The following is a 13324-nucleotide window of genomic DNA, read 5'->3' as shown; positions in this document are numbered from 1 at the left end:
CATGTATTATATTTTGTGTATTATATTTTGGATATTGCTGACCACCATCCAGCTGCTGGGAAACAAGCTCAGTTGCTCTCTCTGATTCTGGATTATGGTGGGTAGATATCGGTGAGTTAAAGGGTGCATTCATAATAAGGTGAAGAAATTATATTTATTTAATTCCTTTCTGTTTTAAAATTAAAAACAAAGCCGCTGGCGTGCCGGAGACAAACTGGCACAATTTTGCAGCTTTTTTTTTTTGCTTTCTAAATAATAAAATCCCTAAAGTGTAATTTGTTAAAAAAATGTAATTTAACTTTAGTCAATAGCTTCATTACAAAACATATCCTGTGCTTCCACACCTCCACCGTCCACATTATTCTTGCACTGTTTTCTGAACAACTACATTTTGTAAATATACACCAATATTTTCCTCTAGGCTGTTTATCTAATATACTCTCCTGATTCTCTTTATTCATTTACACATTTTAAAAGTTTTATGCTACTGAAGCCAGGTAAAAGCACACACCGAAACTTCAAATGATTCTTTTTTGTTTCCCGAAATATGAAAAATAAAACAAGATATACAAACTTCAGTGTGAAGGAACATGCGGCAGGGCGCTTAGCTTTGGCGGCATACAGGCAGTATTTTACCATCAGCAATCCATCTCTGTGGCTATCGTTTTATCAAGGCTTGTCAGAACTTCCTGACTTTTCACTCTTACCCTGAAATACATTAATAGCACGATCACACCATTGCTAATACGTCCCCTGCTGTTCATCACTAAAAAATGCAGCAGGCGCAACAAACAGGGATTCTAAAGCAGTTCAGTGGGGCTTTTGTTCATTTAAATAAAACCATTTACCACCTGGTTATATTCTCGCCTGCTTAACCGGCAGCCCTCGATGACAGAGTTACTCAGCCACGTTCAGCGCTTCCAAGACTGGCAATAATGTTTAACAACACTCCAGGACTCACAGACATGGAGTCTACTACTGATCTGGGCTCATGGTGCACATTTGCGTGAGTTCAACCAGAGACATCTTGGCTTCCCTCAGTTCAGACATTGAACCTACTTCACAGTAAAGACTCACTAAAACCTGCTCGCATTCCTTAATCGGTGAATTCTCTGCATCAATACATTGGTATAACCTAAAGGTTACCTCTTACCTATTAATACCCGTTCTTCAGGCCCTTCATCTGACCTCTCTGGCTCTGTGTTCCTGATCTCTGTCGGCTTCCTTCTGCCTCCTTTCTGGGAATTTGCACAGGCAGATTACCACATGGTCAGATTTCCATCCTGTTTACCCTTTTTACAGGTCCTCCCTCTGCAGGCTGAACAGTATAAATGGTTCCCAGTATGTCACCAACCTGATACACTGTTGCATTCCAAGCATCTTGTATTTTGTTACAACCTGGAGGTTAATGCCTCAAATACGGAACTATGTCCACTTCTGGACAGTACACTTTTTCACTTTGAAAAGCAATCTGTTGCTCAGCTCTCTGCTCTGTGTATTCCTTAGCCTTAGCATGAACATATCTAAATCTCTGTTGATGAACTGAAAGCCAGTCAAGTTTCTTGTCTCCAGGATGCTCATTCACAAGAATGCATCAACTGGAAAATGTGGTTCAACCCCATAAAGCGGATAATATGTGGACTAGCCAGTTGTTGCATACAGGGTCAACTTATTCGCATACATGAGCTATGGTAAATGGTCAGGCCAACGCCTCTTTTTCTCAGCCGGGAGTGTGTGCAGCAACTCATGTGGTGTGCGATTGAGAGACTCCCACTGAGCATTGCTAGTGGGATGATGCGGCGTTGTGCATGTCTTTTACCACATACAATCTACAGAGCTCAGCAATAACTTCGGATTCATTCAGTCTGATCAGAATGCAGCCCTTCAGGTTCCCCATACTTCATAAACCATTCCTTCAATAGCACTTTTGCTGCAGTCTCTGCTTTTTGATCCCGGGTGGGAAAAGCCCAAGTGAACTTTGTGAACACATCATTGATAACGAAAGCATTTTCTCTGCCATCTGTGGCTGGTTCGAGGACAGTAAAGTCCGCTACTACCACTTCAGTTTGACGGTTCAATGTGTTTTTTTTGTTAATTTAATTATTACCATTTACCACCTGGTTACACAACTTATTAAGATAAGATAAGACAGACTTTATTGATGCCACGACAGGGAAATTCAATTGTCTCAGCAGCTTTACAGGTTGGAAAAGTGTGCATATAGTGATAGTAGAAAGACGGCTATAGAAACAAGCACACAAAGACTGTGAACAATATATACAATAGAATACAAAATATAAAAAAAAAATAATAATTGCCATGTGCAGGGAATGGTTAAGTGGTTATATATGGGATGTTCAAATGAAATTATAAGAAGTAAGGTGGGTAGGAGAATATATAAATATGAATGCTGCAAGGATGAGAATGCTAAGTAGAGATGTAGGTTGTACAAAAAAAGGTGTACATTGAATAGCCATAGAGAACTGAACAAAAAAAACCTTGAATAAAATGTCTATTTTTTTACATAGGTTTCATGTATGTATAAAAAAAATAATAATTCCAAGAATAAAATAATTCCCACATGTTGGCTAGTTGATTACATTTTAAAGTTGTGCAGGGGTCCAATTTCCCCCTCCGAACACCTATGAACTGCCGGGCTTCACCAGGACGGGTTGGCTGTTGATCACTTGCAGGCATGAAGCCGTCGACCTGGGCGCTGAGAACATGAGGAGAACGCACAACCCTGGAGAACATTGAGAGAACCAGAACCTCCATCTGACATGTGTCCCTGCCGGGCTCCTGTCGGTACTTCAGGTTGTCCCTTCAACAGGAGGGGACAGGTTCTGCTCACACCGGCTTGGAGAACAAACATGACGCCACCTTCTGAGTGCAAGAGGGGGGGGGAGAAGAAGCTCCGTGGCAACAGACAGACATGGGTCACTGTAGCAATGTCTCACTTTAGGATTCATGAACAGGTTGAGATGAGGCGTTCAGGTACTTCCCTAGATCCAGGTTACGTTAGCGGCGCTCAGCGGCGACCTGATGAGTGTCTCCTGGTCCAGAGGGCAGTCCTTCAGCGGTGGTGGAAGCAGCGGCGTGGAGCCCTCTTCCCTCTCGTCACTGTCGCTGTCCCAGATGGCGTACACCCCAACTGACCCGTCCTCAAAACCTACAAACACGCGGCGCCGCTCGCACAGAACCAAGGAGACGGGGTTTCCACGCAAAACCACATTCCCTATCCTGGTACCGTCTGCGAGCCGGACCACGGTGAGCTCAGGTGCAGCGGTGTGCTGCGGACAAGCACACCGTCGCTGCCAGATGTAGGCGACATAGAACCCACGTGGGTCCAAGCGGGCTCTGATCACATGACCCAAAGGGTTCAGGGCACAGAGCCTGGAGCGGGTCAGGTCCAGCAGGGTTATGACGCCGTCGTACGCGGATAGCAGGGCCACGCCGCCGTCAGAGGTCATTTGGAAGTCGCATGGCCGGCAAGCGAACGCTGTCGGCAGGAGGAAGTGGCAGCACACCGTCTCTTCAGAGACCTTCCAGGTGTAAACGTCGCCCGACGCCACAAGAACCACCACCAGATCGGGGTGCTTTGTGGATGCGCTGAAGGCCAACACGTGATCCGTGGAGTTGCTGGTGGCAAAGCGCCGGCTGATGTTGCCTGACCACAGACTGGCAGCCAGCAGCTCACCACCACGGCAACCAATCAGGAACGTGCCCTCGGGGGACACCTGGGCGTGGGACAGGTGTGGGCGGATGCTGCACACGACGGCGCCGCTTTCCATTTTCCATACCCGGGAGAGGCCACGCTCCGAGACGCTCACGCCAAGGTTGCCGTTCGGCGTGATCAGGACGTCTGTCGTCTCGCCGCCACCAATCCGCAGGACATTCCTGCACCCCGTCGTCTTCCAGATGTAAAGCTCCCCTGCCGCAAGAACCACCAGGTGGACGCCGTCTGGGGACAGCTGCACTTTGTCCACACCACTGTAGTGCAAAAAGTGTGCGTTGGGGCGGCCGGTCGCTATGCTCCACCGCCACACGGTGCACGAGCCATCAGCGGTGTAGAACCACCGGCCCGCTTGATCTACTGCCACATGCGTGACGCCGCTCACCATTTTGGGAGCTGCGGCCCCCACGTGGAGCATTTCTGAGTCCCACGCCAAGACGCCACCGTCAGCAGTGACACACACAACCTCCGACCCAAGTGTGAGGAGGGCGAGTGGCTGTGCGCTGCTGTCCAGAGACATGACGCACCTCCCAGAAGAGACGCACCACAGCAGCACCAGCGGGCAGCCCTCCAACACTGCCAGGAAGAAGCAGCCATCTTGGGAGACCACGGCATGGGTGAAGGCACGCCCCCGTGGGGCCAGGAAGCATGCCGCTGCCTCCCATTGGCTGGTGTCCCACAGCGTGACCAGCCCACTCTGACTCACCAGCAGCATCCGGCGCTCGGCGTTAAGGTCCACTCCGCAGAAGTCACCCGCCTCCTCAACGGGAGATGTCGCTTTCAGCAACGCTGGCACTCCTGTGTTCGCCGCCATGTCCCACACAGCCACACCCCCAGCCCCACCCACACATGCCATCTCCCGCCGGGCCTCCAAGAGGACGATGGATCTGGCCACAGCATGGTCGGGGTTGGAGCAGACCCCCAGAGGGGCGCCACTCTGGCCGTCAAACACGGAAACACAGCCATTGTCCTGCCCACAGTACACGTGCATGCCGTCTGCGGAGCACGTCACGCAGGTGATGACACTCCCACACGGGAGGTCAGCCAACGCCTGGCCGGAGGCATCGAACACACTCACCACGCTCTCTCCAGCAGACCACACACACAGCCGCCCCCCTCCCGCTGCGAACCCCGCCAGTGTGGCGCTGGCGGAGGCGAGGTGGCCGTGGACCGGCCGGAGGATCTGCGGCCCAATCACGTCCCACAGGAGCAGCTTTCTGCAGCGTGTGGCAAACAGCAGCCACTGCCCGCTACCCTTCACACCGGCAAACTCTGCCCCCTCCAGCTTGGCGTCCGGCTGTAGCCTGACAAGATGGCCGCCCGGGCCCTTCCTCACCCACACCGAGCCGTCATCCATGACCTCGGCAATGACCCCGCCATCGGCCATGGTGGCCTCTGTCATGCTGGAGCCTGCGCCACCAAGGGAGAGGCGCCAGATGGCGGGGACCACGGCGGGGGCAGGGGGGATTCCCGTGCTCAGACTGTGACCTCGTGCCTCCATGATGGCACCGATCTGGTCGATGTAATCTTGGAGCAAGGGGTGGAGGTCCAGGTATGGGCGGAGGCCGGCCTCCATCACCTGGGCCAGCAGCGGCGGCGACCGGCGCAGCAGGCAGGCGGAGGACTCCATGATGCTCGCAAGTAGTGGGAACGCCACCGGTAGTCCTGCCTCCCTCAGCAGGGACAGCAGCGGTGCCAGGAGGTTGGCGTGGACCATCGCCTGGTGGAAGCGGAACGACGCCAGCAGGCGGTGCTTAAGCTCCACTTCTTCACCTTCCCGCAGGTGATGCAGTAGCTCGGCCAACTGGCTGGTATCAAAGATCAGGGGCGGGGTTTGTGCGTCTGAGTCGGGTTCCGCACAAACCAGGCCGCGGCTGAAGTACTCCGCCATCTTTGAATGCAACCCCCGCCGCTCTTCCTCCGATTCCAAATACCGTCTCACCACGACCAATCCGAAATGGCGGCTCGCCCAGGCCAGTACCCGCCGTGTAGCTGTGCCACGGCGAATCAGGAAGCTCCTCAGATCCAAAAGCAGCATCTCCACCTCCATCTGCAGCGGCGGCGCAGATGCCCACGCGGTGCTGGACAGCAAGTCGGTTAGCTCGCCCTCGGTGAGCCCGGCCCAGGACAGGGACAGGAAGCAGAGGGTGGGGCCTGTCAGGGAGGGGGCGTGTCTTTGCTCCAGGAGCTGCAGAAGCGCGGTGATGGAGGCGTGCACACCGGTGGGGAGCAACGAGTCCGATATTTCGGTATCTGATGGGGGAAGGGAGCCGATCACAGAATGCCGTGTGTGTGTGTGTGTGTGTGTGTGTGTGTGTGTGTGTGTGTGTGCACTACCTGAGTGCCACTGAGCTGCATGAAAGCGCAGCAGGCGTGCAAACAGCGGTGACGAGCAGGATGCCAGCGCCTTATTGACCAGTGCCTGCTGCCCAGAGGTCACCTTTCGCCCACTGCTGCCCAGCTGTAACGCCAACATGGCAGCAGTCTGCTTCCTGTCTGCCGGCTGCAGCTCCACGCACGTGCAACCCAACGCCCTGGCAGCGCCTGGGGAGGCAGCAAGGAGGAGTTTGACCTCTAGGGGCAGTGGAGAGGTGAAGCTGCTGAGGATGTCCGTGTGCCCCACGGCATCCAAGATCAGGACCAGAGGGCGCTGCGGCGACGGCAGCGAGGAGAGGAGGGAGGACAGATGCACAGCAGGGGAGGGCGCCACCACGGAGTCTCTGGACCTGGCGCCGTAGCCCCTACAGATCCGACGGGCCAGGCTGACCAGCGGGTCCACGGCTGTGCCGGCAAGCGGTCGCACGCGCAGGTGGGCCACAACCACAGGTTCACGGCCCGCCAGCCAACGCCGGACCTGAGGAGAAACCAGGAACCCTCACTGTTCACTCGCATCAGGCTGCCGCGGAGCTCCAGCCAAGCATAGATGGCGCTGGGGCCCGATGGGTGGGACTTAACCTGGATGGGTCAACTGTCAACCATCCAACCATTCACCCTCCAAATCACACCTATGAAAAATCTAGTCAATTTAGTCTCCAAAACCAATGACTGGTTTTGGAGTGAGGATGGAGAATCTGGAGAGAACATGCAGAGAGAACCCTGGCAGGAGAATCTAAGTGCACCTCCATGTTCTTCTAGAAGCAGGTGCTGTCAAAGCACAAAACAATCCCTCAGAGAGGTTGGAGTCCACCCGTTGTGAAACCCTGTGTAGATGGAAGCCCATGCAGGAACCCCCACCTGTTGGGCGCAGTATGCAAGCAGTACTGTCTTTCCGGAGCAGGGTCCCCCTTCCACCACCAGAGGGCGCTGCTGATGCTCCTTCTGCTGCAGGTAGGCCCGCACCTGCAGGAGGGCACGGAACCTCCATCACCATCAAGAGAACACAGGTCAAGAACGTGGTTCTAGAACCTTCTCCTCCTTGAATCTGACCTCCTCCTCCTCCGGACGGGTGATGAGGTAAAACCCAGCCAGGGACTCCTGCAGCTCTTCCTCCTCCTCCTCCTTCTCTTCATCCTTCCCTGGGTGCTGCAGGCTGTCAATCAACATTGCCATGTTAGTGTGCACCTGCACGCTGAGGGAGTGTGAGTAGCCCCGCCTCCTGGCACTGGTGTAACCATGGCGACGGTTGCAGCGGGTAGTGGTGGTGTAGACCAGGAGGTTGCAGGAGGCCACCAGCTCCCGCAGGAAGTGATTGCACAACCCCGACAGAAGCTCCGCATCCGACGCAGCCTGGGAGACGTTGACCTGTCAATCACGTGACATCATGGACAGCCATCTTGGATCTCTTTGCTCAGTTTCTCAAAGAAGATTCGTCAGGAGGTCAAAAGTCGGCAAGATCTTTTTCTCGGCGGTTACCTCGTTATGCGGTTTCCCGGCTGCTGCCACCGCCACTGTCATCTCCCCCACGGCGTTCTCCACCCGGTGCACGTACACAAGACAGCGCCTGGTGATGCCATTGGAGGGACATCCATCCAGGGCAAATCGTAGATCAGCGTCCATGGCTGCGGAGAGGAGGACCAATCAGCATGCGACAAGCGCCTGTTGGATCACCTGCGAGGACATCTGAGTCACCTGATTGGCTGAATCCGAGGGCGTCCGCTGCAGACAGGCGTCCTTTGAGGACGCACAGGTGCACAGCGGTCTGGAATGCCTTCGCCACACCGCCATCCTCTTCTTTGCCAGCGGCGGGGGCTGTGCTAAGTCGATACGATGGCGGGATGGTGTTCTCATCGCGATGGTACGACGCTTCCAGTATCCGCGTGCAGATGCCGGCCCGCTGGCTCTCCTCCAGCAGCAGGCGGAACTGCGATGCCTCCACATGGGCGGGAAGATGGCGCTGGCCATATAGGTGGCCCACCAGGGCCTGCGGCGCCATCCGGTGGACACATAGAGAACTGCAGCTCACACACATTTGCTCAAAAAACTACGAATAAGCAGCTTGTACTGACTGTACTCTCTTGTAGTATTAAGTAATTCATGTCATTTTGGAGTAAAATATATCAGCACACACACACGCTTGTGGGCGTACCAGCAGGAAGGGCCCAGCCGAGTTCTCCCTGCACTCCCTGATCAGCTGCTGCCTCACGCTCTGGTCCGGCCAGTGGCTCGGGTCGCTGGACTCGTAGGGGTCTATAACCTGGAGGTTCACGCACACACCAAAACTATGATGTGAACTCACATTGATGATGTGTATGTGTGTCAGTGCACACCCACCCTGAAGTCCAGTCCTAGTGTGCTTCTGCAGCGTTTTCTCAGGTCTGGAAAAACTTGCTGCCTCAGGGTGGCACGCTCCAGCACACTGTCTGCACACATGCACACACAAAGGTCACAAAGGTCAACCATGCAGAGTTTACGGTATACATGCGTGTCCTTACCTGTAGGGTTCGAGCAGAGATACACCTTAATGCAGGACGACCCCAGCGGAGGGGAAACAGACGCCTTCATGGCAACAGCAGGAAAACACACAAAAATACGCAAAAACAAACAAATGAAGAACAAATACACAAAAACGAAGAGAAAGAGGCAGAATGGGGCTCCTCAGGTCCGGCTCCAGCTCCTCTGCTGCTGCACTCAGGAAGTTCTGGCCCTGTGTATTTACAGTGTGTGTGATTGTGATCAGGCCCACTGGTGACAGCTTGCCTACGACACACACACACACAGTCACACACACTCAGAGGACAACTGAGATTTTCCGTATTTTTTTATTAACATTTTGTACACAATAAATACAAACTTTGTTTTTTTTTGTACAGCCAGTAATGATATGCAGAAATACATTTGCACTGGTTTCTCCGTTATTGTCACCATGGCAACAGTCTGTGAGGAAAAAAAAGGGGGGCTGTTAATAAACCGGGTGTCGCGGCTTCAAATCTGGGGAACAAAAAAAATAAAAGTAGAATCATATAAAACATAAAAAAAGAAAAAAATCTCCAAAACAGCCGTAAAAAAAAAAAAAAAAAAAAACTCCAGGAAGTGGTAGCAGGAGGTAGGGCAGGAAGTGGAAGCCAGGACAGGAAGTCTGTGTCTGAGAGTCACATGGTTCCGGCTGGACGGAGCTAGACGGGGCCTTCAGGGGGCTGCAGCTCCGTGGGAAAACTTCCAGGCAAGTTTGAAAACCATTGTCTGTGAAAAGAGACTGCAAGGGGGCTGGAGGAGAGGTGGGGTCAAGGGGCAGGGCTACATGAGGTCAGCAGGTAGGGGGGGGGGGGGGGGGCTGCGTATCCGTCAGGCAATGATGCTACACAACCTGGGATGCAACGTGATGTCCAAGGAGCTGCCTCGCCATTAGCAGATTTACCATCTGATCCTGCGTGCACATTCGTAGTATGACACCCCCGAGACCCACATCAGACACTATCTTATCCCCATGCCCATACCCATCTGCCCCTCCACACCCCATCCGTCTCTCCTTAGACTACATGGATTATAAAAAAACGATTTACATTGTCTGTCTCTTCAGAAGAGCCTTTTCAATTCCATGTAGCTGAATGGGGTGGGGATGGGGGGGGTCTGCTATTTTTCCATGGAGGGTTGGAATAAATAAAAGTGCTACAATGCCCTTTGGCAAAGTTTTGAAGGCTGGGAGGGAAAGATCAGGGGATTCTCTGTTCATTTCGGAGCCCCCCCCCCCCCCCCCGCTGAAAATATGTATGATGCTTCCATAACCTCAAAGGTAGCGCCTTTGTCGCCACAGATGCCCCGTCCTGACCCTGTTCCCGGGAGGAAAGGCAGAGGTGGGGATGGTGGTTGGGGGCAAGGCAGGGAGGATCCAGCCTCTCCGCCCCCCTCCCCCCCACCTGTATTTACACCGCCCCCTTCAGCACGACAAGGACAAAACTTCCACCACGCAGCACTACTTTAGTGGATATGAGAAGATGTGCAGAACATTCCTATGACCACAGTAATGTATCGTACTAATACACATTGATTACGCATGAACTATATATGGCGAGCTAAGCGCCGGGGTTGGGGGGGCAGACACTCCACCCGGCTTCTCCGTACATTGACGTCAACACCAGAAAAGAAGGTGAAAAAGTGTCTGTTTGTTTCCACCCGTTAGATCCTTCATTGTTAGCGCGCTGGTTCAATCCAGAAAAAGCGGATCACTCAAAAAGCATCAAATGCAAAGAATGACCGTGAGCTTTGATCCCTGATCCCCCTCTCCCACCTGCTGCCCCACCCCCTCCACCGCCAATCAGCCGGTGGCACGATGGTTGTTATCGGTTGTATTTGGGTTTTGTATATCCATCTGCTGTTTTCACAACTCTTCCTTGCAATAATGTGCTAACAAAGTGGGTGTCCGAACACATTCTCCGTGATGATTGTGTGCTGTCCTGTGTGTGTGTCACATCTGCATCACACACTGGCCCCACTCTCTCTCTCTCTCTCTCTCTCTCTCTCTCTCTCGCTCTCAAAATTGAGTTGCGCCGCTGACATGTAACTTTTAATATTTACTGTTTCCACCCTCACCTCTGATGCTAACAGCTAGCGTTAACTTTTCACCAGGAAGAACGGCGTGATGTGTGTGGGGAGGGCAGACCTCTATAGGAAAAGCAGTGGGATGTAATATGTGTAAACGTTACTGCATAGAAGGACATATCCTGCACACTAATGCTAATGCTAACGCTAACAGTGTCAACATTCTGCTGGTTTCACTCCAACCTCATCATGTGTGATTATTTGTGGAAAAAAAAAAAGTCGAGATGGTTCCTCCTCCCTTCCTCCTCTTCGGTGTGCTCAGTGAGGTTTTAAGGCAAAGAACGCAGGGGGGGACCGGCGCGTTAACAGGAAGTAAATGGATGATGGGACTGTCAGGACTCGGGGGGGTCAGGGGTCACCGGGGAGGGGGGCTTCGCACCCTGCCATCTGAGCTCAGCGCAGTCCATAGCAGGATCCGTCCCGGCGTCACACCAGGGTGATCTCCACCTCTTCCGTCTTGTCGTTCTTCTGCTGCCGCCGTGAATGCTGCTTAGGCGGAGGAGGTGCAGCGCGCACCTGGAGGAGGAGGGGGAGACAGGTCAACAGCCGGTTGCAGGACGTGACACTGGTGGAGACAGGGTTTGTGCACTTACGGGGCGCAGCTTCCCGGGGCCTCCATCGGTGGTAAACCTGGGTGGCTGAGGAAACCCCGGAGACACCGGACTCCGTCCAGAGCTCTGATCTGCAGGGACAGACGGACCTTCTGAAGGAGGACGGCGCTTCGGCCGGTCTTGCGTTTTGAGGCGGCGCTTACTGTGGGCAGCGAGTGGCGCCTTGCTGGATGAGGCCGGCAGCGGTGGAGGCTTATGCTCTCCGTTGAGTGTGGCAGAGGGCGAACGGGGCAGCGGTGGCGGCGTGGAGGTCTCGGGGCTGGTGAATGGGCTGATGGGGGGCTGGTCATACAGCGGCAGCGGGGGCAGGGATGATGGCAGCTTGGATGACGGCGAGATCTAAACAGGGGGAGACGCGGCACTTCCTGTTAGCACGTGACTAGATGAAAAAATGCACACGTGACACCATCGTGGACAGATCTGCAGACGCAGGGGCAGCTGAACCAGGAGGCTGGGCGTTATCCACACACACACACACACACACACACACACACACACACACATACAGGGGTTGCTGTGTGTTGTGTCTCCAGCTATGTGGGAAGGGAGAGGCTGCGTCCTTCCTGCTGCCCGGCCTCTTATCAGCGCTTCCATCAGCTTGGCAGCTCCATTTGTTAAGTTCTGCCCTGCTGACAGATAAACTGGGCAGTGGGGAGGACGGAGGGGTTGGTGACGGGGGCGGGGGCTTTTTTCCCTGGTATTTCGGCTGGGAGAAGCCTGATAAGACAGGTTTCAGCAATTGGGAGGGGCCTGATGTCCCCTGGATTCTTTCTGTTTCTCACGTGTGCGTGTGTGTGTGTGTGTGTGTGTGTGTGTGTGCAACTGCACCTGCGTGTCGCCGCCAACGCTGCCCTCGCCGTTCTCCGCCAGGTCCTCCACCAGCACGGAAGGGAAGACGCCCACGCGGCCATTGAGCTCGCCCTCCCAGAAGCCGTCGTCGGTCTGGGTGTCACGGCTCAGTAGGCGAATGACGGCACCCTCAGAGAAGGAAAGCTCCTCGTCCGCCTGGCCCTCATAATCGTAAAGCGCGCGTACGTACACCACTGCGAGGGGGATAAAAATCACATGACAACAAAGAAAGGGGGCGGAGCATACCGAGGCTTGTAAACCACTTACTGCTGGCGTCTCCATTGATGCAGCCGGCGTGCAGCTCGGGCTCGGTGGAGTTGGACGAGGTGTGTGAGCGGGCGTCCAGTGTGGCCAGGGACTGCAGCATGCTGAGCAGGCTGTTGGAGGCCGGGAACTGCAGGTACTTCTCGGGGACATAGCCCACCTGGCCCGTCTTGTTTCGGGCCTGGAGGGGGTAGCGGAAACAGGAAGAGGGCATGCGATGAAAGGGGGCCGGGGCTAATGGCGGAAATTTCGGACGCAAAGATGGTGCTTCTGGTTCCGGAAGCAGTGGCTCAACACCTGGTTCCAGGCTGATCCCGGTTCCAGGAGGGGTTCTAAGTGGTCAGTGCACACTGGTGTCATATAAACACACACACACACACACACACACACACACACACACACACACACACACACACACACACACACACACACCCATACACGCCTCGAGTCCTGGTGCAGTTTAAGAGATGTGCAATCGTCTGTCGTGAGTGTGAACCACAGTGTATTTCCTATCTTTGCACGGCATGATAGTCCGTTTGTGTGTATGTGTGTGCGTATGTCATAAGCAGTGTCTGTGCTTGTATAATAAGCAGTGTGTACTGACCAGTGTGCATGTGTCTAGTGAGCAGAGTGTGTCTGTATTAAGCAGTGTGTGTGCACTTTTCTAATAAGCAGAGTGTGTCTAATGAGCAGTATGTGTGTCATAAGCAGTTTGAGTGTATGAGAATGTATATATATCAGAGTGTGTATGTCTGTGTGTAATAAGCAGAGTCTGTGTGTGTGTGTGTTATGGTAGCATGCACTCCTACAATTAGGTAGGAGTGCATGCTACCACCTGAAGAATAAGTTCAGAGAAACACTGGGTTTTCCAGGTTGTATTAGGGTGTGTGTG

General features: G+C 53.7%; 2 protein-coding genes across 3 annotated transcripts in view; both read right to left on the bottom strand.

The window, feature by feature from the left end:
• Positions 1 to 2159: 2159 nt before the first annotated feature.
• Positions 2160 to 8753, bottom strand: LOC147235501 (NACHT and WD repeat domain-containing protein 2). Its single transcript, XM_086176999.1, has 9 exons — positions 8605 to 8753; positions 8444 to 8532; positions 8259 to 8366; positions 7802 to 8093; positions 7622 to 7731; positions 7160 to 7459; positions 6968 to 7072; positions 6071 to 6587; positions 2160 to 5986 (listed from the first exon to the last, which is right to left on the bottom strand). The coding sequence occupies exons 1-9, from the start codon at positions 8672 to 8674 to the stop codon at positions 3003 to 3005; spliced, it is 4575 nt and encodes a 1524-aa protein (XP_086033125.1). The 5' UTR covers positions 8675 to 8753; the 3' UTR covers positions 2160 to 3002.
• A 159-nt stretch (positions 8754 to 8912) lies between these two features.
• Positions 8913 to 13324, bottom strand: part of fchsd2 (FCH and double SH3 domains 2) — a 29552-nt gene continuing 25140 nt past the window's right edge. For both annotated transcript variants that reach the window (XM_086176936.1, XM_086176928.1), the window contains 5 exons: positions 12436 to 12613; positions 12148 to 12362; positions 11463 to 11658; positions 11302 to 11390; positions 8913 to 11224 (listed from right to left, as the gene is read on the bottom strand). In XM_086176936.1, the coding sequence (XP_086033062.1) occupies positions 11135 to 11224; positions 11302 to 11390; positions 11463 to 11658; positions 12148 to 12362; positions 12436 to 12613 (768 nt within the window). In that variant the 3' untranslated portion in view covers positions 8913 to 11134. The remainder of the gene's footprint in view (positions 11225 to 11301; positions 11391 to 11462; positions 11659 to 12147; positions 12363 to 12435; positions 12614 to 13324) is intronic.

This window comes from Fistularia commersonii, chromosome 3 (genome assembly GCF_037954325.1).
Source record: "Fistularia commersonii isolate RoL2024-O1a breed Wild chromosome 3, RoL_Fcom_v1.0, whole genome shotgun sequence".
Taxonomy (NCBI): Eukaryota; Metazoa; Chordata; class Actinopteri; order Syngnathiformes; family Fistulariidae; genus Fistularia; species Fistularia commersonii.
Note: the sequence above shows the minus strand (reverse complement) of the source record. Positions and strands in the feature narration are given on the sequence as shown.